The sequence below is a fragment of the Juglans regia genome, chromosome 8 (genome assembly GCF_001411555.2).
Source record: "Juglans regia cultivar Chandler chromosome 8, Walnut 2.0, whole genome shotgun sequence".
In the NCBI taxonomy this organism is placed as follows: domain Eukaryota; kingdom Viridiplantae; phylum Streptophyta; class Magnoliopsida; order Fagales; family Juglandaceae; genus Juglans; species Juglans regia.
This window is the reverse complement of record NC_049908.1, coordinates 12,203,395-12,227,604: the sequence shown is the minus strand read 5'-3', so window position 1 is coordinate 12,227,604 and position 24,210 is coordinate 12,203,395. Positions and strand designations below refer to the sequence as shown.

General features: G+C 38.4%; 1 protein-coding gene across 5 annotated transcripts; it reads right to left on the bottom strand.

Annotated features, from left to right (window-relative positions):
- Positions 1–9,103: 9,103 nt before the first annotated feature.
- On the bottom strand, positions 9,104–23,593 carry LOC108997964 (auxin response factor 4-like). Of its 5 annotated transcripts, none has more exons than XM_035692965.1 (14): positions 22,837–23,593; positions 22,506–22,618; positions 21,500–21,595; positions 21,236–21,292; positions 20,547–20,702; positions 20,075–20,180; positions 12,922–13,012; positions 12,530–12,694; positions 12,234–12,350; positions 11,836–11,911; positions 11,550–11,718; positions 10,741–11,390; positions 10,207–10,397; positions 9,104–10,095 (listed from the first exon to the last, which is right to left on the bottom strand). In XM_035692965.1, the coding sequence occupies exons 1-14, from the start codon at positions 22,907–22,909 to the stop codon at positions 10,014–10,016; spliced, it is 2,142 nt and encodes a 713-aa protein (XP_035548858.1). In that variant the 5' UTR covers positions 22,910–23,593; the 3' UTR covers positions 9,104–10,013. The 5 variants fall into 5 exon arrangements, with proteins under 5 accessions (XP_035548858.1, XP_035548862.1, XP_035548859.1 ...); XM_035692969.1 differs by having other exon boundaries at positions 10,741–11,252; XM_035692966.1 differs by having other exon boundaries at positions 10,741–11,393; positions 20,084–20,180.
- Between the last annotated feature and the right edge of the window lie 617 nt (positions 23,594–24,210).

The window sequence follows — 24,210 nt, the reverse complement described above, 5'->3', positions numbered from 1 at the left end:
CAAAATATGATGAAAGTGTCCAGTTGCATTTGTCAAAATTTGACCTTACATATTGGGAGTACTAGAAACTTGTTGGTGATAAGATATCTGTAGTTCTAACTTGCTTGAAGCAATTTTCTGCCATGAACAAGTTAAGGAAAATGGCTATCAAATTCATTGATGAAAGCTTGTTCGAAGAGGAAATTGCAGGTCTGAAAGAAATGTTCAAGATGATAGACACAAATGACAATGGACAAATCACCTTTGAGAATGTAAAAAACAGTTTGGATAGAGTGTGATGCATTTTCAAGGATTCCGGAATTAGTGGATTGATGCAAGCTGTAAATATTGACAACAAGGGTACCCTAGACTATGGGGAGTTCATAGCAACATTGCTCCATCTAAATAAGATCTAGAGGGAGGATCATTGGCATGCAGCCTTCTCACACTTCCACGAAGAAAGGAGTGGATACATCTCTCAAGATGAACTCCCACAAGCCTGAGAACGGTTTGGCTTAGAAGATACTCAGCTAGAGGAAGAGAAGAGGATCCTAGAGGAAAGAAAGAAACTGAAACAAGCGGGAGTCATAGGAAGTATAAAGAAATTCTCGTTTTTGACCTGGGTGGTGGGACAATAGTGGGCAAGGATACCGCACCTTGTGGACAAGGTGCTTCTATGGGTGATGGTTTGTCACAATCCCCGAATGAAGGACATGGGCTATGGGCCTTGGGCCAGTTTAATTTCATTTACAATTTCAAATTCAGCATGTTTTTGGACTTCAAGATAGCAAGTGGGCCTTAGGCCTTAGTTTTATTTTCTTGTATGTTTTTAGTGTGTTAGCCTGGGCCCATGTAGAGCTCTAGGGTTTAATCATCCAGAAATTTAATGCAAATTCTATTTCTATTTCTCTTATTATATTATTTATTTTTTCAATGGAGGCACTCCCCTCGAAGTGAGCAATTTCTATGTATTTATCTTTAAGCAACTTGAGGTGAGTTACATCCAACGATGACGCCCAAGCCTGATTGGATGAGAAGAATTTCAGTAGTTAGGGCAAGATCAAAAGTGAATGTGTGTGTGTGTGTGTGTGTATAAGAGGGTTGACGGTGACATCGGTGTTGATGTCGTCGACGAGAACTAGTGGTGAAGGGCACTGGGGTCTGTGGGTTTTGGGAAAGGGAGGGGGAGGGTAACTTGAGACATGAGGGGAGGGGGAAAAATGAAAAAAAAAAACTTTAATTACATAGCATTGTGCCATGTGTGAGATCCCGTAGAGAATCCTCAATGGATTAGACAAAACTAAAGGATACTTTTGATAAATGTAAGATGAATTTGACTTTTGGCTATTCCATTCACATAAGTCTCCACATTGAAATAATAATTTTTTCATTATATATAACAACAAAATAATATAAAATGAATTTAGCTTTGGCTATTCACATCAAATCTCCACATTGGATTATCCATTTATTCATTATATAATAATGAGTAATTAATAATTAAAAAAATATTTAAAATTTAAAATTTTTAATTTAATTTATTTTATCATATTTAACTATTCTACCTATCTATGTTAATTAGTAATCATATTCTAATTAAATTATGGGTTAAAAAATTATATTTTTTCAATTGTCATTTAATGCTAATAACTACAAACGTCTAATTAAACTCATCTAAAATTCTATATAAATGTCTTAGTTACAAATCAAATTTCTATATTTCTCATCTAACTATTTTATTTTTTTTTTACCAAATTTTCTTTTACCCAACAACTGGCAAATGGAGAGCATCTTCGTTCCCCAAACCGAACTCATAACTCCTCGAGTCCTAACAAGTGAGTGAAGATCTGAACCAATTCAATGATATCCTCCTCCCAGTCCTCGACCCACGAAATCCTCTCGTGGATTCCCTAGCACCTATCCGTCTTTGCAAACTAGTTCTTTCGCAAGCTCTTCGAAGCATACTGTGGCATTTTTGGCAAAACAAATCCAGAGAGGATCGTTGAGTTGGGTATGGAATCTGTGGATATTGTTTTGATTCCTGAAGATAGGAGACTTATGGTGGAATTGATTCCAGAGGTATTGCCATTGTTGAATGAGAGGATTAAGGAGAAGTAGATCGGCGAGAGAAAGGGGGTTTTGGTTGTTGTCGACGAGAGTCGGAGTGTGGTGGTGCAATGGTACTTTTGCCGACGAGACTTCAAGTGGTGGTGCGGTGGTGTTGTCTCTGGTTGAAGAACGAAGTTGATCACTACTTGTGTAAGAACTTTCTAATTTTTTGAGAGGGAAGTTGAAGAAGGCAGTTGTGAGAAAGAAGAAAGAGAAATAAATGATAAAATATGTATTTAGTCTATCTACAATAATCTTCAAGTTTAAAATTATTTTAGAAGTCACTGTAGCTTAGCTAATCCATTATGATGATATTTTAGAGAAAAAGTCTTACTATTTGGTATCAGCCAAAACACACCCTACTGGCAAAATTTTTTTCCCCCTACTCCCTTGCCCTAACCCCTCAAACGAGCCTCTTTCCTGCACCCCTCCCCCTTGCCCTTTGCCCTAACCTCACTCCCTCCGTCTCAGTCCTGCACCCCTCCCCCTCCATCTCAGGAACCGCTCCCCTCCTTCTTCGTCTCTGCCCTAATCCCTCTCCCTCCAGTGTTGCCACTCTATTCCCTATAGCAAGGTTCTTTGGTATGAAACTCACTTTGTCTTCATTTCTTTATGTTTTCTCCCCCTAAATCTCCATTGTTGCTCTGTTTGAGAGAGGAAAATTTTTTTCTTTGTTTCCTGGTGCGATTCTATCCCTTTCTCCCACTTTATCTCCATTTTCTCTCTTTCCTCGAGCGTTGTCTCTCCATTTTATTCCTGAATTTTTTTTTGCCCGTTTCCTGATTTTCTCTCTTCTTGAGGTTGGTTTTTCAATTGCTCAACAATTAATCTCGTGTGGCAGCTAGGTAAAAATTCATTTTCTTGTTAATCTTGTAGTTGGTTTTTACTTCATTGTGTTCTAGTTTTTAATCCTTCTTGGTGGTATTTTGCATCTATTTTAGATAAATTTAGGGTTTTTTCAAGTTATTATCATTAGATTAATTTTTTACTGGTTTGATTAGATTAATTTTGTATTCTGGTTTGATTAGATTAAGTTATTATCATTAGATTAATTTTGTATATTGGTTTCATTAGATTAATAGTTTGCATACTTGTGTTGGTATACTTGGAAAATGGTTCTAGAACTTTTGCAAAATTTATGTCTTTACGTCATAGGGTAAGGATGTTGCAGTCTTGTGGCATTAGAAAAGTGGAACTGGAAATGGACTCAATGATTCTTGTGAATTGGATTATTTCTTCCTCTTGTGTTGTGGGGTATCTGGAAGATTTATGGGAGGAGTTAAAAGTCCGTTTACAGGAGCTTACATTCACCGTTAGGCATGTTTTTTGACAGGGCAACATGGCTCTGAATACCTTACTAGGTTGGGATCTCAAGGAATTACAAGTAGATGGGATTCTATGGAGACTATTCCAAGCATGCTGAGATGACTTGTTCATACAGATAGGAGTGGTATCTCTTATGTTAGGAACTTCTAGTAGTTTTTTTGTTATTCTTGGTAGCATATGATCTTTTTTTCGATAACCTTTTGTAATAAAGCTTTCCTTCGCTATAGTAAGGTATTGAAATAAAGGTTCTAGTGGTGATTCCTCTATTTTTATTAAAAAAAGAAAAAAAAAACTGCTTCATGTTACAAAGGAACCAGAACTAGGTAAAACAAAATTGCTTGCATATGATGGTGAAAATAAAGAGGATAGAAAGAAGAAAATCAAGCACAAAAATGGATAATTGTACAACAAATGTTTTCCACTAATTGGATAATTGAACAAAATATGTTTTCCACTAAGTTTGTAAAGATGTTTCTATGACAACAACTTGTTGGGATGTGAACAGGCGAGTAGCTAATTTTCCTTTTCTGTTATGGTTCCTATTTTTTGAACAGTTAATAAGCCTTTTGTAACTTCTCTTTCCATCCGTCGCTTGTGCAGATTTATTGATTTAATTTCCCGTTTCTTGGTTTGTGAATGGCAGGTATAGCTTGAGCTACATCCCTTTCGCGAGGTCCATGGTTTCAAATCATGTATAATTTATGTTTTTGCATCTAAATCAAATCATGAATCAAGAGGATGAAATATTGGTGCAACTTTATCTTATCTTAGATAAAATCATCTTGCCTATTAATTGGGCTCTTGCCTATTCTTATAATCAATAAAATTGTATTTACTGAAAAAAAAAATCGTCCTACCTATTGTACTTCCTTTCAATTTGTTGGTTAGTTAATTTTGTTTTTTGTGAATATTCAATGCAGTGTAAGGTGTGCATGCAAACATTTATGTGCACCACTACGAAGGTGAAGTGCAGGGAGCATGCGAAAGGAAAGCACCCCGAATTTGATGTTTATACTTGCTTCCCTCATCTCAAAAAATGAATGAATGTGCAGATGGATTGAGAGTATCATCATATGTAAATCTTTCTATTATGATGTGCTTACATCGTGGTTGATTTATGCATGTTGTGGTACTGTCTGTTTGAGAGAGGGAGAGGGAGAGTGATGTATACTTGCTCTTTGTTCAAGTGGAACTCAATGTTCAATTATAATGAATATTGATGCCTTTAGTGATGTAAGTTTATTTAATTGTGATGAGAAATGCATTGATCATGAAAAGCTGGCAGAGTCATTTTAATTATTTTCAATAACTAAACAACCGATCATTTCCTGTATGAGAAATATTGTTCATATTAAAATTTGTCATTCCCAAACACAATTGCCATGTGGCATGTTTTACGGCTTATTTTAAGTCATCAATGCATGAAAGTTGCTTAAAATGTATCACAACAACAAGTGCAATGAAGGATGATAAGATATAGGATGAGAAAAATATTGCCCTTTCAATAGTGAAACAAGGTTGCCAAATTGTCGCTTATGATTAATCACTCAGATGGGTAATACATGATGAAGTTTTAATTTCATGCATAAGAGCTCTATTCTCAGCATCTCGGCTTCTAGTTTTGCCTTCTGCTGACTTTCCCATGCTTGGGTTTTTATTTCCTCATGCTTATGTCTGAGAAAATTTAGTGAAAAAATATACATGGCCTTGAACTTCAAAAGAACTATGATTTGGTATTAAAAAAACCAAGAAGTATGTGGGTTGTGGAAGACTCTTTACTAGGGAACCATTTATTCAGTTCCATTTTATCACTACTCTGTTTAGTCATTAACTATATAATCAAGCAACATAAAAATTCCATCAAACTCTTCCCCTACTATGTGGAAGAAGTGAGGGAGTGCATGTCTGCATACTATCAATACTCACAAGTTTGATATCATTCTCCCCTTATATCCAACACTATCTATCTGTAAATTGGTAGATTTACTATTATATCTAAATTTAAATCACAAAATAGGTCTAGCAACGAACCACCAAATCAATGGGGACAGATCAAACCTACATGATCAGTCTTTATTCTGATAACTGACTAAATTCTGTGAAAACATCCTAATTATTGAGCTTCTCACCAACCTAGGTCATTGATAACTTTCTCCATATAAAAATTGGTGAGCTGTTTAAATGATACATAAGTATCATCAACCCAATTGCTATGCCAGAAGGACAAATATGCAGTGTATGCAACAAGATTGTAGTGCAGGAATGTGGATCTACCTTGCATATACGGAGAGAAAACCATTCATATAAGTGAGAAAAATCTAAAAGAAAATTAGCATGTTGATCAGTTTCTTATTTCTGAGCCCATCATTCAATATAAAGCACAATGAAGGGCTTTCTGTACCTATCATATCTTCTGTTGAGCTTTTTATGCAGGTTAAATCCCAATGACCAAATTCCTTCAAGTCCTCACTTATAAGGGTATGGATCTGTTAACACGACCCATGTCACCATTTTCCTTTTGCAATGACTCTTTTTGCTGGCAAGAAGTCTGGTTTAAGACTACCTCACTTGACAACTTCAATGATGGAACTTCTAAGCTGACAGATGTAATTGGAGGGCATATATCAAAATTAATATAAAAGTAAAGATATTGTTTGTTTGTCGCAAAAAAATCTATCTATAAGTAATAATTAACGAAAATTAAATCAAGTTAAGAGAAATTGGTGTTAGTGCTCTGAATAACAGTTGCGAGCCTTCATCAAAGTCTCCACTATTGGAGGCTAACAAGCTGTTCTTCACAAACTCGGAATCCTCAAGCTTGGAAGGAGAAGTTCTCACAGAGTTACCATTTGATCCATCCTTTTTTTATGAATGTAAGGCCCAATGAGCTTCATCCTCAGATTACTAGGAGAAATAATACCAGTCTGCAATTGAAGAAACCAGACCACATCAACCTGTTAATCTAAAACTAATTTAGGAAGCTCCAAAGCTTGTCAAATTTCAACAAATTCATATCTTCCTCATAAAAGACCAAGTGTCTCTGTATTCTTGTGGCTTTCCTCCTCTGTAAAAAGCAAAGTAATGGGTTGCAAACAAAATGTAAAGATAAAATCAGGGGCGACAAAACTCAAGGTTCTTGCTTATTTTTATTTAAACCGTGTATGTATGTATATCATAAATATATATATATATATCCATTTGTACATAAACAGAGTAAAAATCATGAAAACCATTCCATCATTATAACCAGGAAAAAGTAATAAACAAAAAGAAAATCCATATTTATGGATAATTGAATTGAACCAACCTCCTCAGCTTCCCCAATGGAAAAATTCAATCACCCGCCCAAGTAAATATTCTGAGTTGAAGAAAACCTACAACTCATACAAAATCATATTTCCCAAAACCATTTCAAGGCCAAACCAAGTGCAACAAATGCCATGTTTTGAGCCCAAATCCAAACATTTCATGTCCAACCCCTTTTTATACAATGAAAGAGGAAAAAAAGAACAACTCATCCCAAAACCCACATTAATGGAGAGACAATGCTCGAGGAAAGAGAGAAAATGGAGAGAAAGGGAGAGAAAATGGGAGAAAGGGATATAATCGCTCCAAGAAATGAAGAAAATTTTTTTCTTCTCTCAAACAGAGCGAAAATGGCGATTTAGGGGGAGAAAACAGAAAGAAATGGAGAGAAAGTGAGTTTCATACCAGAGAACCTTGCTCTAGGAAACACCTTGCTCTAAGAAACAGAGTGGCATCGCTGGCCAGAAGGAGGAGTGTCGCTCGATGTTGCTAGACAGAGAAACGGTGTCGCCAGGTGGCACTGGGCAGAGGAAGGTGACGCGGGCGAGGGAGAAGGAATTTCGTGAGGGCAAATTTGAATGGGAAAAAAGCAACCAAGCCAATCTGAAACCCACATTTTGTTAGAAAACAAAAAAAAAAAACAAAAAAGACACGTAAGGTGTGCTACGGATCAGCCGTGAACAGTGGCTGATCCATAGAAGAACTCTATTTTAGGGTTTAATAGTTAAATATATGATTGATTTAACTTTTGGTTAATCCATTGAAGATACTCTTAAATGAGATTTATTTGTGTTTTTAGCAGCGCTCAATAAAGTATAATCCCTCATATAAATAGGTGTAAAACCATGAATTGTAATTTCTTTTCTCTTTCTATATTATTTTTCAATTATATAGAAAAATCTGATGTAAAAAATATAATAAACACAATTTAAGAAAGGAAATACTTTTATAGCTATATAATATTATAGAAACTATATATGAGAATGTTGTTAAGTGTCCAAGAATGAAATATTACTAATATTATTATTAGTAGTAGTATGGTAATATATAAACACTCGATACAATATTAAACAAAAATAAACTCCTTAAAAGAGTAATGCTAGATACAGTCGTGGAGCGCGAAGCGCCACGTAATCTTTTTAAAAAAGAATAGGTTTTTTTTTTCATGTAGGTCCCGATTTACTCACTTCTTTCAAAGAGATTGCGCGGTGCTTATTCCACGATTGCAGATATCATTTTTCTGTTCTTAAATACAGTCTCAACATGGATATCATTCAATGAACCTAAAATTTTAAGTTAAATTACAATCATGAGAAAAAAGAATTCAAGGTTGATCAATAAAAAAACTTAACAATCATTGAATAGAAATAATCATTATTACAAGAAAATACAATGAGCATAATTAAATTAAGAGTTTTTTTAACTAAAAAAATCATGTGATTTTTTTAAAAAGTAAAATCGCATGGTGCCTTTTTTTTCACGTGTTGCCTATATAATTCTTTAACGTTTTTTTGTTTTTAATGTTAGTTTTTTATGAATAAAGAAGTTATATGATATGTCATATGATACATAAATTTTTTTTTTTATGGGCAAGACAAACGTCATATTAAAATAAAAGGTAGTGTAGAGAATGGGGGAAGGAAACCCCAACAAGCACCCCAAACAAGTTCATACATATCAATAAAAGAACAACGAAGCAAGAAATGACTACAAGAAGCCGATCCCATGTTTTCTAACATGATGTATTGTTATTAGAGATGATATTTACAGTCAAAAAGTGCACAAAATGAGTGTACGACGCTTACATAACTTATGATAGCACTCCTCTTGTTATTGAGTGAGTCGTGTAAAATCTCGGATAAGTAAAATGCAGTAGAACATCAAACTCACGTCGTTGGCAGGGAGATTAATAATGCACTGAATTATTATATAAATCCATACGAGTTTTCAGTGTTTCCCTCATCCTTTAGAATCTGCTGCAACATTAATTTGCTAGGAAATTGTCAAACCAAATCCTATAAGCATTTTAGAGCGGGGGGGGAAGAGACTTTCTACCTCCTGTGCTTGTGCATATTGCTTTCATATATTTTTTTTCTAAGCAAATATATTATAAATATATAAAACAGTTATAGGATACAAGAGATTACAAAGTGGAAGGTCTCGACATTCATCCCAAACCAGCTAGTACAATATAGGATAAAAAAAAAAAGGAAAAAAGGAAAAAAAAAGGATCTAGGGCCAATGACTTTACTCCCACCCATTTCCCACAAGGGGAAGTCGCCTGAAACAGTTTTGATACAGTCCGATAAACGGACTATAAATTATAATACTCAACTGAAAGCCGCAATGGATTTGTGTTGCATGTTGCTAATCTGGACTGATTGAATGAGACTTTTACTACATTTTTTCCACGATCCGTGGTTAGCAGAAGCGATGATATAGGAAGATAGAAAGTAGAAGAAGTGTCGAATCGCTGGCGGGCGACTGTCAAGAACTGTGGAGGCTCGTGAAGACCATGCACCACACTAGGAGAGTGGAGGTTGGTTGGATCTAAGAGATCCGAGGCCTCTGGCCCCAAAAATTCAGCGTGTGGTGGTGACAGACTTTTCCTGGTGCAGCTGCGCGTGAGATCCGCTTACGGTTTGGGCCGCGCACAAGACTCACGTGCCACTCTTTTCGACAATCTGATTCTGCCGCCCAAAGGATCAACAACTGGTGAGTCTTGCAGTGCATCATGTGGCGGTCGTGGGTGACCAAACAACAGTAGATCGACAATTCTCTGTGCTACAGTCGGAAAACGAAGGAAAAACTAGAAAAGCACGGTAGGACAGTGTTGGGACTATACAAACAAGAGGAGGGTGGCTGTAGCCGAAGCTCCATCGACCCTCTAGACGGAGAAGGTAAGATTTTTGGGCTTTAGATAGAGAGCATTTTCGCCAGAGAGAGAAACGAAGAAGTTTGCTTACATATTTTTAGCTGGGAATAATTTGGACAGCAATCATAGGCACGTCCTCAGATGAAGCACTACTATTTTACAAGCAACAGAAACAACCTTGCCAATAGAGACAATAATGCAGCATTCATATAGCAAGCAAAGCTGCATTAACTTATAAATTGTGCATAGGTTTTCATCCCAATTCTTAACTACATGGACTTATTCTGCATAGCTATGTTCAAATAATGTACTGACACCATCTGTCTGATCTCTCTCTCTCTCTCTCTCTCTCTCTCTCCATGTAGATGGATGAGAAAGACGACATAATTAACATCAGCAATTAGCAATTTGAGGGGAGTTAGATCTGGTGAGTTTGGATCAACTTATCAATTTCTTCCTTTGGAAAGATGAATATCCTTTGCACCACGAGGCAAAATTCTCTGCAAATATAAAACAAATATCATCAAATTAGCCAACAAATACCAACATCATATCTAACTTTAAACTACCACCTAAGAGATGTTATTTGAGACAGTAGTATGCTTCTTAACTGCCATGGGCAATGTCCTATGAGTATTATATCTCCTTCACCATTAGTATAGATTACATGCCACCTACTGCTTCCATCAATCAAGCTTCCTTTGAAATCGAACATCTGGTCCAACTCAGAAACAAGTTCATCATACCCATCAAAACGCATAAGGTCTACTGATCTTCCAAGAGCAGTTCCATACTTGAGCACCTGGAAGAGTTACAGTTCACAGTTTCTCAAGATTAGCTTATCCAATTAACTTGACATCACCAGGGTGTGTGAGCAAGCAACTTCAGATTCCATGTCTAGACTCATGCTTAGAAGGATATACATATATATATATATATATATATATATAATCCTCCACACTAGTCCCCCCCCATTTAACATTTCTAAAATTAGGTCATTGCTTGCTTATATGAGAAATGGTTTGTGTTAATGTTGCTAAACCACAATCTGAGACCTTACCATGCGTGATTACAGGTAATTCAATTCGTTTATTTCGCTTAAGTTGTTTGAACCATGTTTAATGCAATTTAAAAAGTAAAAGTACCTTTGTGCAATTCCTGTTAATGAAAGAACAATTGTCGCATTGTTTTCTCTGTAGAACGCCAGATGTACTCTTAGAGGAGTCTGAAACCTGGATGGTTTCAGAAACACATGATTCATATGTTGGAAGGAAGGAACGAGGCCTTGAAAGCTCACAAGAAGTGGCAACTTGTGGTGAAGGGAGCTCCTGATGACTATAAAGTAAATCGACCCCAAAAAGCCTGGCACAGCCAGTTGGTTGGGCAAGTGGCACTTCATTTTCATCCCTTGATTCAGAAGGCCTGAATATCTTGGACCCAAAATTGCTTGTGGTTGAGACTGAAATGTTTCTTCTAACAGAAACATTGTCACAGACTCTGTTGGTAAATATTGGTGGCCACTTGTAAGTGGGGCAAGGAACCGCTATATTTCCACCAGAAGATGATATTATATTGCTGCTATATTGAACCAATTGTGCATGTATTGGAGAACCTAGATGATTCTCCAACCCCAATTTTCTGTGACACCAATCAGGATCTGTTGAGGGTAACAAAGGTGCAAATATCAGTGGAGTTTGTGCACCCAATTCTTGGGTACTAGTTTTCTTGTTTTCTTGACCTTGCAAGACCCTTTTGTGTCTTTTAGATGTATACTCGACCGGATACTGAAATAAACCTACTAGAAAAATGGAATTCCATAAATCGGGAAATAAACTACAGCTAAAGATATAGGCATAAAAGACTAATACAGAATAGTGTGAAACTTTTCTGGAATCTTGAGAAACCTTCCAATAAGAGTTTGAAAGTAAAGTGGAAGATAATGAGGATCACAAACCGTCTCTGGTCACACTGGAAAACCCAGGCACTGATAAATTAAGTGGTTCTGTCCTCTTTCGTTCAAATATCATAGAAGGGTTCTTATTATTTGATTCTATCAGTTCAATGTTCCAAGGTGAAACCCTTTCAGGACACAAAAATTTGTCTGATGTGGTATCCCATTTAACCTGAAAGGAGAGAAAGTTTGATGAAATAATCTAGAATATAAAAAAGCACACTAAAATGAAAAAAATCATTTTAAAGGGACAAAAGGTGTCTTAAAAGTTAGAAAAAGAGCTAGGTACCTTGAGACATCTCCATTCTGAACCAGGCCACCTAATACAATCTATATCTTCAACACCAACTACAGTACCTGAAAATCTGGCAGTAACAACATTCAGGAAAGAGAACATAGAGGACAAATATTTGCTTCTAAATGGGAAGATTATGTGCAGTGACTATATTTATCCAACAATTCTTGCACTTAAAGAATGCCATAGACTGCAATCAAAGCCTCTTCTTTCATTCTTGTAAATTGCACTGCCTTAAGCACAAACGATGTTGTGTCTATTTTCTTTTTCTTTAAAAGGGATGTGCGCTTGAAGTGATATGCATTCAATAGAAATTGAAATTAGCAAGAGTCCCGAAAGGATTAATGGTGAAAGATAGAACACAGTGGTGCAGAGAGGTTTCGTTTAGTTACCTCTTTTCTGAAAAATCTTCGCCTTCAAACTGCATTCTGAATCTCATTCCAACTGAATAGACATCTTTAGCTAACTTCATGTACCGATTAACAGGTATGATAAAGTCAGGACTTGTCCTGCAAAAGTTGAATTAAATGGTTACTTTATTATCACCAAAAAGAATCTGAATGTCTTTCCTTTTTTTATGATTAGTAGACATCCAGATTCTTTTTGGTAATAATACTTTTCAAAAATAAAAATTAAACCCAGCCTAGATGCCTCGCATTTGAATATGCATAATCGGATTATAGCATACCAAGGGTGGTAATAGACGGTAAACATGGTTCCAGTAGAAACAGCATGGAAAGCACTGGCAAGTATGCCATGTTGCATGCTGTAGCCAGATATGACAGATGCTGAGGCATTATTTAGTGGTTTAATTGCACGGCGGATCCCAACACAAAGTTGTCCATTTTCTCCTCTGTTCAGCAAGAATGATGATGTTGATGATACTAACAATAATAATATTGGCTATCAACAGATTGAGAGATATCAAACAAACTGAAGAAAGCAAGTGCTATAAATTTCTTCATCACAATTAATTGCTTAAAGGTTCCATAACTTAATGTCTACTTAGATTCAAGGAGTAATAGGAAATAAGCCAAGAATACACAGAGAGAGAGAGAGAGAGAGAGAGAGAGAGAGAACCTAAGGAAGATACATGCATCATCAGCAACGAGCTTCTTAGCAGTCACAAAGAGACTCCAACCACTGGTGAGCAAGTGCCGCTTTGACTGACCTACATTAAGGCAGTGAAGAAATGCACCTTAAAACCAAGATGTTGTAAATATGAAAAAAATGCATGAGAAATATTCTCCAAACCACATGTGGTGTGGCTTCCCAGACATTCATCCATTGTGTATTATAAAAAAGTCCAACTAGCTACATCCCCATGACTAAAGTAGCTATTCTACAACACTTTCCGCAGTAAGACAACTTTAACCAAATGCCAATAATCAATCAATATACAAAGTGGAACTAATACAACAAATTCTTCGAGTGCAACAAATCAATTTCAACTCCTATACTGATCATTCAAATATGATAAGATCTTAACCAGCATAGTCGAGAGCAATAATCATATAAATCCAACAACATAAACATTATCGCATCTGCATGAGGTGAGATTTTTTTTTAGTTTTACAAGAGATTCTATTAGCGAGAAAACTATCCACTAGGAAAAACTTTGGAACATAGTTCAGCTAAAACAATATCCACTGTTAAAAGAAAAGAGTGCAAAGCTTATTGAATTCATGTACATATTGACCAACTTGATTTCTCATGAGACTTACAACGCATTAATTGTTTATGCTTGCTCATCGATTGATACTTGTTGAAGTCCATGCCCTGAGCAGTCATTGTTGACTGCTCAGCGCTTAACCCTCAACCCCCAGCGCCCAACCACCTAATGAATGCAACAATAAATGCGTTCATACGTAAAGTAATGCGCCTATAAATTGAAGCTTCAGACGAGAGCATAAAACACACCCAAGGAGAAAAGAAAAGAGAGAGAACCGAGAGAGCTCTGAGAGAAAAGAAGAGAGTTGAGTTGAGTGGAGTGTAATCCTCCTCCTCTGTAATATTTTCTTGTGTGCCACTATTTATTAGTGAAGCTCTTTTCTGTGGATGTAGGCAGTTGCCGAACCACGTTAAATTTTTGGTGTCACTGAGTGCATGAGTGTACTCTTTTATTACCGCTTTTATCCCTTCCGCTGTGTTGATTTCCCCAACAAGTGGTATCAGAGCGTTTGTTGGAAGAAGTTTTTTACAGAAAACTCGGTTTTAGTGTGTAGCTCAGTTTTCAAATTTGAGCATACCACTGTGTTCGTCTCATCCAGACAAGAAAAGCAGTGGAAACCAGAGGCCAAACGGAGAACGCACGCGCTCCCACGCGCCGTCTGAAGATCGGAGAGTGAGACCCACTCTCGACACGCGTCCCACGCGCCAAGTAGAGTATCTAGCGCGTGATTCCCACGCTCATACACTCGCCACACGCGTTCCAGGGAAGACCTGCGCGTGAAGTTCACGCTCCCTGACGTGTTCTTGACTCCATAAAGCGCGTGAGGGACACGCGCCTACGCGTTCCACGAGCACCAGAGGAGTTCAGGCGCGTGAGGTACACGCGCCTACGCGCTGTTTGTCGCGCCACGCACTGCACACGCGACAGAGTTCCTGTTTTGGTTCTTTTGGTCATTCCTTGTGCTATCTGAGTCCGATTTTGACGAAACAAGACTCGTTTCCAACAAAATCAGACGTTCCGGACACAACGGTGCTGTCCGTTTTGTGATATTCCACCTCAAAGATCCTGTACTTGTATTTTGTATTTAGAACAGTCTAAATCCATGGAGGATTCAGCATCAGGCGCCATGATAAAGCTGACTGCCTCAAACTACAGTCTTTGGAGACCTCGAATGGAGGATCTCTTGAACTGTAAAGATCTGTTTGACCCTTTGGAAGATGAAGGGAAGAAGCCAGATGAAGTTACGGATCAAGTGTGGAAAAAGATGCACAAGAAGACTATTGGTCAGATCAGGCAATGGATTGACTATAGTGTTTTTCACCACGTGGCCCAGGAGACGGATGCATATAACCTCTGGAAAAAGTTAGAGGATATGTATCAGGCTAAAACTGCTCGAAACAAGGCCCTCTTGATGAGACGGCTTGTTAACTTGAAGTTGAAAAGCGATACCTCTGTTGCCGAGCATACTAGCGAGTTTCAAAACCTAGTTAACCAGCTCGGGTCCGTCAACCTGAATCTTGCCGATGAAGAACAAGCCCTGCTACTTCTCAGTTCATTACCAGACAATTGGGAGACGCTGGTGGTCTCCCTAAGTAACTCTACTCCAGATGGCAAACTTACCATGACGATGGTTAAGGATGCCCTATTTAATGAGAAGGCCAGACGAAAAGAGACTAGCATGAATCAAACTCATGCCCTTGTCACCGAAAGTAGAGAAAGGCCTCAAGGTAATGATAGAGGGAGAAGTGGAGGCAGAAACAGAGGGAAGCCTCAACCACGTGGAAGGTCCAGTAGTAGCAGGAACCAGCAGACGGGTAACATGAAATGTTACCACTGTGGCAAAGAAGGCCACATGAGGAAACACTGCCGCAAGTTTTTAAGGGAGCAAGGTCAAAGTAGTAAGCTGAAGAAAGAAGATGGTGAAACCCTTGTCACTCTTTCGGGAGATGTGGCAATACTTTCCACCAGTGACGAGACGTGTCTGCACGTTGCAAGCCATGATGTTGAGTGGGTGGTAGACACAGCAGCATCATACCACGCCACTTCCCACAGTGAATTTTTCACTACGTACAAAGCAGGAGACTTTGGTACGGTAAGGATGGGGAATGCCAGTTCCTCGAAGATCGTGGGAGTTGGTGAAGTGCAGATAAAAACCAACGTTGGTTGCACCATGGTGTTGAAAGATGTTCGACACATTCCTGACCTTCGGCTCAACCTGATTTCCGGGACAGCCCTTGATCGACAGGGCTATGACAGCTACTTCAGCAAAGGCACTTGGAAGCTGTCACAAGGTGCCATGGTTGTCGCCCGAGGACATATTTGCGGTACGTTGTACAAGACCCATGTGAAGATCGGTTCTGATAGCCTCAATGCAGTGGAAGACGAGGCATCACCGAATCTGTGGCACAAGAGACTCGGACACATGGGTGAGAAAGGGCTGGATACGCTTGCGAAGAAGGCACTCATCAAAGTTGCCAAAGGAACAGCGTTAAACCCTTGTGAGTACTGTTTGTTTGGCAAACAATGTAGAGTCTCGTTTAAATCCTCTACGAAGAGAAGATCAGAGTTGTTGAGTCTGGTACACTCTGATGTATGTGGTCCCATGGAAGAAGAGTCATTGGGAGGTAACAGATATTTCGTGACATTCATTGATGATGCTTCACGAAAAGTCTGGGTATATGTTTTGAAGTCAAAGGATCAGGTCTTCGAGCACTTCAAGAATTTCCACACCCTAGTGGAAAGAGAGACGGGAAAGAAGTTGAAGTGCCTGCGAACGGACAACGGAGGAGAATATGTCTCCAAAAGGTTCGCTGCATACTGCGCTGATCGCGGTATTCGACATGAGAAGACGGTCCCATATACCCCTCAGCACAATGGTGTAGCCGAAAGAATGAACCGGACCATCATTGAAAGAACAAGATGCATGCTCAGTATGGCCAAGTTACCAAAGCCATTCTGGGGTGAAGCTGTTCTAGCTGCCTGTTACCTGATCAACAGATCACCTTCTGCACCACTGGAATTTGAAATTCCTGAGAAGGTTTGGTCTGGAAAAGATGTCTCTTACTCTCACCTGAGAGTGTTTGGGTGCAAAGTCTTTGCACACGTATCCAAGGAGCTGAGACAGAAGCTCGATGTCAAGTCAACTCCATGTATCTTTGTTGGATATGGAGATGAAGAATTCGGATACAAGTTATGGGATCCAGTGACAAAGAAAATTGTCAGAAGTAGGGACGTTGTGTTCCATGAAAACCAGAACATAGGAACTAAAGCTTCATCAAGAGAGCTTAGTTCCGATACTCCAAATCCTGCACCATTACAGTCCGCCACAGATAATGAGGATATGCAGGATCGAGATCCAGAAGCAGAAGAAGAAGCTCAGGGTGTCGAGCAGGGGGAGCAAGAATCCTCTCCACCAGCAGCTGGTGTACCACCACAAGGGTTAGATGGTGACGAACCTCCTTTGGTTGATGAACCAAGAAGATCGGCAAGAGGCCGCCTACTGATTCCGTCGAGGAGATATCCGGAATCAAACTATATTCTGCTTACTGATGAGGGGGAGCATGAGAGCTTCCAGGAAGTTCAAACTCATGCTGATAGAAGCTTATGGGTGCAGGCAATGCAAGAAGAGATGAGTTCTTTGCAGAAAAATCAGACCTATGAGTTGGTGAAACTTCCTGAAGAAAAGAAAGCCCTAAAGAACAAATGGGTGTTCAAGCTGAAGAAAGATGGCAAGGAAAGCTGATAAAGCACAAGGCCAGATTGGTTGTCAAAGGATTCTAGCAGAAGAAGGGAATCGACTTTGACGAGACATTTTCTCCGGTGGTGAAAATGATGTCGATCCGAGTCATACTCGGATTGGTAGCCAGCTTGAATTTAGAACTCGAACAGATGGATGTGAAGACAGCCTTTCTCCATGGAGATTTAGAGGAGGAAATCTATATGGAGCAACCAGAAGGGTTTGCAGCTCCAGGGAAAGATCACTTAGTCTGCAGGCTGAAGAAGAGTCTCTATGGCCTCAAGCAAGCGCCGAGGCAATGGTACAAGAAGTTCGACTCATTCATGATGAGTCATGGTTACAAGAGACTTGTTGCAGATCAGTGTGTCTATGTTCGAAGGTTCCAGAATGACAAGTTTGTCATACTCCTTCTTTACGTTGATGATATGTTAATCGTTGGTGAAGATAGGTCCATGATTAACAAACTAAAGAAGGAACTATCCAAGTTCTTTGACATGAAGGACTTAGGCCCAGCACAGCAAATTTTGGGCATGAAGATTGTTCGTGATAGGAAAGTCAAAAGGGTGTGGCTATCACAACAAAAATATGTTGAACAGGTCATTAGACGTTTCAACATGGGAGATGCTAAGCCAGTCAAAACTCCACTTGCAAACCACTTCAAGTTGAGCAAGAGCTCGTGTCCTTCTTCAAAGAAAGAGATTGAAGAAATGGAAGCAATCCCCTACTCTTCAGCAGTAGGAAGCCTGATGTATGCAATGGTTTGTACCAGACCAGATATTGCTCATGCTGTAGGCATGGTGAGCAGATTCCTTTCAAATCCAGGAAAGGATCATTGGGAAGCAGTCAAGTGGATTCTCAGGTACCTGAAATGTACATCGAATATGTGCTTGTGTTTTGGGGGAGCTAAACCAGTTTTGGAAGGCTATACAGATTCAGATATGGCAGGAGATCTGGATAGCAGGAAATCTACTTCGGGATTTCTCTTCACCTTTGCAGGAGGAGCTGTCTCTTGGCAGTCCAAGTTGCAAAAGTGTGTTGCTTTATCCACAACAGAGGCAGAGTACATTGCCGCAGCGGAAGCTGGGAAAGAGATGTTGTGGATGAAGCGTTTTCTCCAAGAACTAGGAGTTAGTCAAGAGGACTACAAGGTACATTGTGATAGTCAAAGTGCTCTAGACTTGAGCAAGAATTCAATGTACCACTCCCGCACCAAGCATATTGACATCCGCTATCATTGGATACGCGAAGCGATGGAACAACAGCTGTTGAAGCTTGTGAAGATCCATACGAAAGAGAATCCAGCAGACATGCTGACGAAGGTGGTTACAAGTGAGAAGCTTGAGCTATGCAGAGACATAGCTGGGATGGAGAACATATAGGTAAATGGGCATGGAGGGGGAGAATTGTTGAAGTCCATGCCCTGAGCAGTCATTGTTGACTGCTCAGCGCTTAACCCTCAACCCCCAGCGCCCAACCACCTAATGAATGCAACAATAAATGCGTTCATACGTAAAGTAATGCGCCTATAAATTGAAGCTTCAGACGAGAGCATAAAACACACCCAAGGAGAAAAGAAAAGAGAGAGAGCCGAGAGAGCTCTGAGAGAAAAGAAGAGAGTTGAGTTGAGTGGAGTGTAATCCTCCTCCTCTGTAATATTTTCTTGTGTGCCACTATTTATTAGTGAAGCTCTTTTCTGTGGATGTAGGCAGTTGCCGAACCACGTTAAATTTTTGGTGTCACTGAGTGCATGAGTGTACTCTTTTATTACCGCTTTTATCCCTTCCGCTGTGTTGATTTCCCCAACAATACTCTCATTATCCTATATTCCGCTCCAAGTCCATTGGTGAACACTTCACACACATTAATCCCTCAATTGTTACGTCTAAAGCCAAGGGTTTCCTTTTTAGAAAGCAAGCATTTCACTTTTGGATCCAGGGTTTCCTTTTGTTCCTCAATGTCTAAAAGTTTCACTCTTTATATGTAATGGATACTACTTTAATTCATTTATATGATGTTTGAAAAGAAAATCGGTTTTGGAAAGAAATAGGAATCATTTTTTATAAAAACCAGATCTGTCTAGGAGGAAAAAAACATATTTGGGGGATGAAAATGGTTGAGGATAACTAGGGAGCCTAGTACTGATCTTCCATATAGTTCATTCTCATTAGGATTTTCATCAGAAATAAAACAGCTTCGGAGACCACCACAAGAAACCCTAAAATTTTTGCAATTCCTAGGGCTACCTGCAGCTCATTCTCATGAATTTCTTCAGCAAAAACTCTCATCCTAATTTTTTTTTCCAAGTCCAATGGTAATGGTATAAAAGATTTTCAGATGGTCATAAAGGTCCATTTTTGCCGGCTTGGGCCTAAGGCCTACATAAGATCCTAACAATGTCATGGTTCAATTATCTATCAAACTAGTAATATTAAATATTAGGCTCTTTATACCACTGTTATAGCACAACATATGTATCTGAGATTCTGAAGCTCCTTATTAATTTCTAGAGACTAGTTATGGTACTAAAGTATCATTAATCAAACATCACTCTGGATTGTTTGATTTCCAAGATTTGATGTTGCCACACATGCAGTCATTTTAACTTTATCATGAACTTAACTTTTCAAAAAACAACCCTACTTCTATGCATGTAGTAATCACAGCAATGCTTCTGATGTGCAAGTTTAAATGATATATAAACCATAGTTTGAACCCCCAAGTTTAAGGAACATCCCAAATATCAATGTTCAGAATGTGATTAATCGTAGCACTGATAATGCTAGATTATTTCAGGGCGTGATGCTCACAAAAAAATCCCTGCTTACTAAATATACCACGACAAATATGGCGAAAGCACCATTCAAGCCCATGCAAGTCTTTGACAATCAGTTCCTGTGCAGACGGTTGCTGAGACATGTCCTGCAAGAAGATCTCTAATAAATCAATGAACAGGCTAGTTATCCGATATTTGAAGCATGCTTGAGAAGTACAATTGATTTAGGGAATAGAATGTGAAAAGCAATTCCACAGGTATAAACAGTGGCATAATCAAAGGACTCACATAATATGCTAATTTTATTACTTGCAAATACGTTGAGTAGGAAGAAGAAAGAATGGGATTGGCCACATTCTAGTACTTAATAGTTAATCCTGTTGCAAGCTACCTAGTCCAGAGAAGCCAAAATCAACTATTCTAAGGGCTTCAGAAAATACAACATTTTAACCTAAATAAACTATAATCCCAGCAATTTGTGGTCAGTGACTCAGTTAAATTGATTTGGTAAAGGAGATACTAACCAGAGGAGGGAAGCACTCTTGAGCTTGTCGCTTGGGAACAGAGAATCCACCATGCGTGCTCGTGTCAGAGGCAGTGAGTTTCTTGACATAGGAGCATAGACTGGTTCTTTGAGGCAAAGACACATCATTTTCATCCTCCAAACTTGGCTTGTCTTGCTGGGAGAAGCCAAAGCAATAAAAACATTTTGCAACCCACAGAAGTAATAGTAGAAGATGGAACTACTTGAAGATGTAATGATCAAGATCAAACTTATGAATGGCCTAGGAGAAAAGAGATTTTTTTAAGTACTACAAAATTACCACAATTAACGTTAATTCTGAGAACTTCCTTTACAACCTTTATATCATAAGTAAAATTTAGTTAGCATCTCAATTTCATAATCTAAATCACAAAGATCCTGTGGAAGGAACATTGAAGAAAGGAAAAATATTAGTTTTCTCTTTTCCAGACACTCAATGAAAACCAAAGACTTCTTGCATGCACATGAGCACGAACATACTGAATTCACTACAAATCCTGTAAAGATAACGGAACTCCTGAGTTCACAATTTGAATGGCTTTAAACATCTATTAATCTCAGGTTCCATTGACTTTAAATGCTCCCCAAGTAGAATAAGTTAAGACACCATTCATTTATGCACAAATGAAGTGTCAGGCAGATAAAATATGTCAGCACTTATTTGCTAACCTCTGCCTCTGGAATCAAAGTAACTTGAGCAAACACCTCATCTGTGTGAGCGTCAGCCTGCAAAACCAAATGGGTTATCAGGAATTCCATAATTGAAAAATCTAAATATATATGACAACCCCAACCCCCAAGAAAAAACCCTCAAAACACACCCAAAAAAATCTAAATTTTTTTTACAAAGTGTTCTCGAGTTGTAATTCAAACATATGGTTAAAAAAACAACTAAAAATTTGAATTAAGAAGAAAAGGACAGAGATGTTGTACCTTTAGATGAACATAAACAACCTTGCAGAGGATCTTGGAAGGTAAATTGTAAATTGGCATTTCCATCACACCATCTTGGTAGGTGTATGCCTCAACCTATATAGGAATTCATACAAGTGACTAGTGAGTATGAACTCAAATAGCAAGACACGGTGTTGCTACATGGGAATAAGTCATGCAAAGATGTCGATTATTTGAAATATATATATATATATATATATATATATATATATATATATATTGCGCATTGGTTGCTACATTGATTTTTTTTTTATAAGTGGTTGCTACATTGAATACAAATGCGTATCCCTCTAAATTTTGCATGTGATTTAAGAGTAATTATTAAGTACAACCAGAGTATGAACCCGTGGTACTCCTATCCTATCATAGGATGCCATGTCGATTAAAATTGATGCTTACATAAAGAATTTTAGTTATATGGCACGTTGTGATAGGACAAGAGTAATCCTTACTCCAGGAGTACCTAATAATTTTAATCAGGATCAATGGATAAAAATCGTAGGCACCAAGAACCAATAGCATGGTATAATTTTAAGGATTTCACTAATAGCCACCACTTCATGTTTCCACTATCTGGTGCCAGTTGCATGTCATTTGAATCATAGGTCCATCGAAGATTCGAAGATGATAAATTTATATAAGGATTGAAATAGGGCAATGCAACTATCTTCGAACACACACATGATGTTTGTGTTAAACACACACATGATGATGTTTGTGTTACATTTAAGTACACACCTTCAACATAATCAAATTACAGATTCCTGAACGAGCCAGAGTGTGTGCGTGTTCATGAAAGTAAACTCCAATATGATTCGTTTTCTTTTTTTGTAAGGACTCAACTGTGACATACAAAACTTTCCCATCAGATTTCATATGTATTCACTTCAGGTAACAGGAATGATAAGAGAAAGGGGCGCTGATAAAAATAAACGAGAAAAAGAAAGACAATAGAAAAGAAAAAGGGGGGCAGGGAGAGTGGAACCTGTTCCATGTGACCTTGAGGGAAGTAGAAAACCTTCTCCCCAGCACGCGGAATGTAGACATGAGGGCCCGCACAGGCATGCCACAGTGCAGTATACAAATCATCTTTCTCTCCTAACACACCACAACAAGCAGAACCCGATTACTGTAAACGGATGGTAATAATGGAATCGGAGAGTCAGTCAAATCCGAGAATCCATTTCTGGGATAAGTAAATAGAAAGAATCTTCCAAACTACTATTTAATTATTAACAATGTTCAACGTGCATCAGATTAGAGAAAAAACCCAGAAAAAAGGGAAATTTTGATGGACACAAGTCCCGAGAGCTTACGTTGGTCGTTTTGATCACCAGGCAAGCCACCGTCCATACGTCTTCTGCTGTTATTTTCTGCAACGGTAGCCATCAAATCCTGCCCTCGTGGACCACCGGTAACAGAGTCTCTCTCTCTCTCTCTGAGCAAACTAGGAAGGCGGCGGAAGAGAAAATGACGAGGACCCGCAAAATACAAAGAGCTTATAAACGTGAGCAAGAGAGCTGGGAGGGAGAGGAAAAGAGTAAATGATAGAGGACTCGAGAATATATATAAAGGTATATATGTGGTGTCGGCTGCAGAGCGTTCAAGGTGCGAGACTGTTACCTCTCTCTCTCTCTCTCTCTCTCTCTCTCAGGTACCTCAGCTACCACGCCAGAGCACAAGAGTCTAATATCTCTCTCTAAAAAAAAGGGAAAACAAAAAATAAGACAAAACAAGTTACTTTCTCGCAGTGGAAGTCCGTCTTCCGGATTGGCGTGACGTTTATTGTTGTCCCTGAAACATTTTATTTATGTGTCTGTGTTTTGCAGTAACAGAGAGAGAGAGTGTGTGTCTGTCCGTGCACATACAAAGCGAGAGTGATGTTCGTTGGGGGTGGCGGAGAGTTCAAGGAAATGGTGGGGGTTGTGTTGGAACTCAGCTGCAGCGATTTTTCCGCTTCGCTGCTAGATGCTCGTCGCCTCCAGCAGGATCCTGGCCTCTGATCTCTCTTATCTTTCGACTCTACACACACCTCTCTCTGTGTCTGTGTAGAGCTACGACTGCCTGGGCGATAGTTGCTACTCCGGGCCCGATGTAATCAATGCGATTTTATTGCCTCCCTTGTCCGCATGCACATGCAGATTCTGCGCTTCTTTTCTCTCTTCTCGTGGCATACTCCGTCAGTGTGTACGTGTTTATTTTATCATGAATAATGATAGTCTACCAACTCGTGTACAATCTCTTCATAATTTAATTAATAAATAATAAAAAAAGGACAAAACGGTATTATAAAAAATTATTTTATAATTCTAAAATATAGTTTTTACTTTTTATTTGTGAGGAGTAAACTGATGGTAAATAAGTTGAAATGCTATCATTGTCCTTTTATTAATGATAGATTATAAAATTATTTTTTTTATAAAATAAATATAACATTTCTTATAAAATTATATCAATTTATAAATTTACTTTTATAAGATTTCTTTATAATTTTAATATTTCTTGATTTATTTATACAAACAACACTACAATAAATTTGACTTAGAGACGAAATTATTTAGAGACAAATGCCCTAAAAGTCATTAAATTTCGTTCTAAAAAATCGACAACTTTATAAAACCGTTTGATCGGATAAATATCACTTCGAACAGTATTTTCTGTGACAAATAAATCATCTCAAAAAGTTTTTT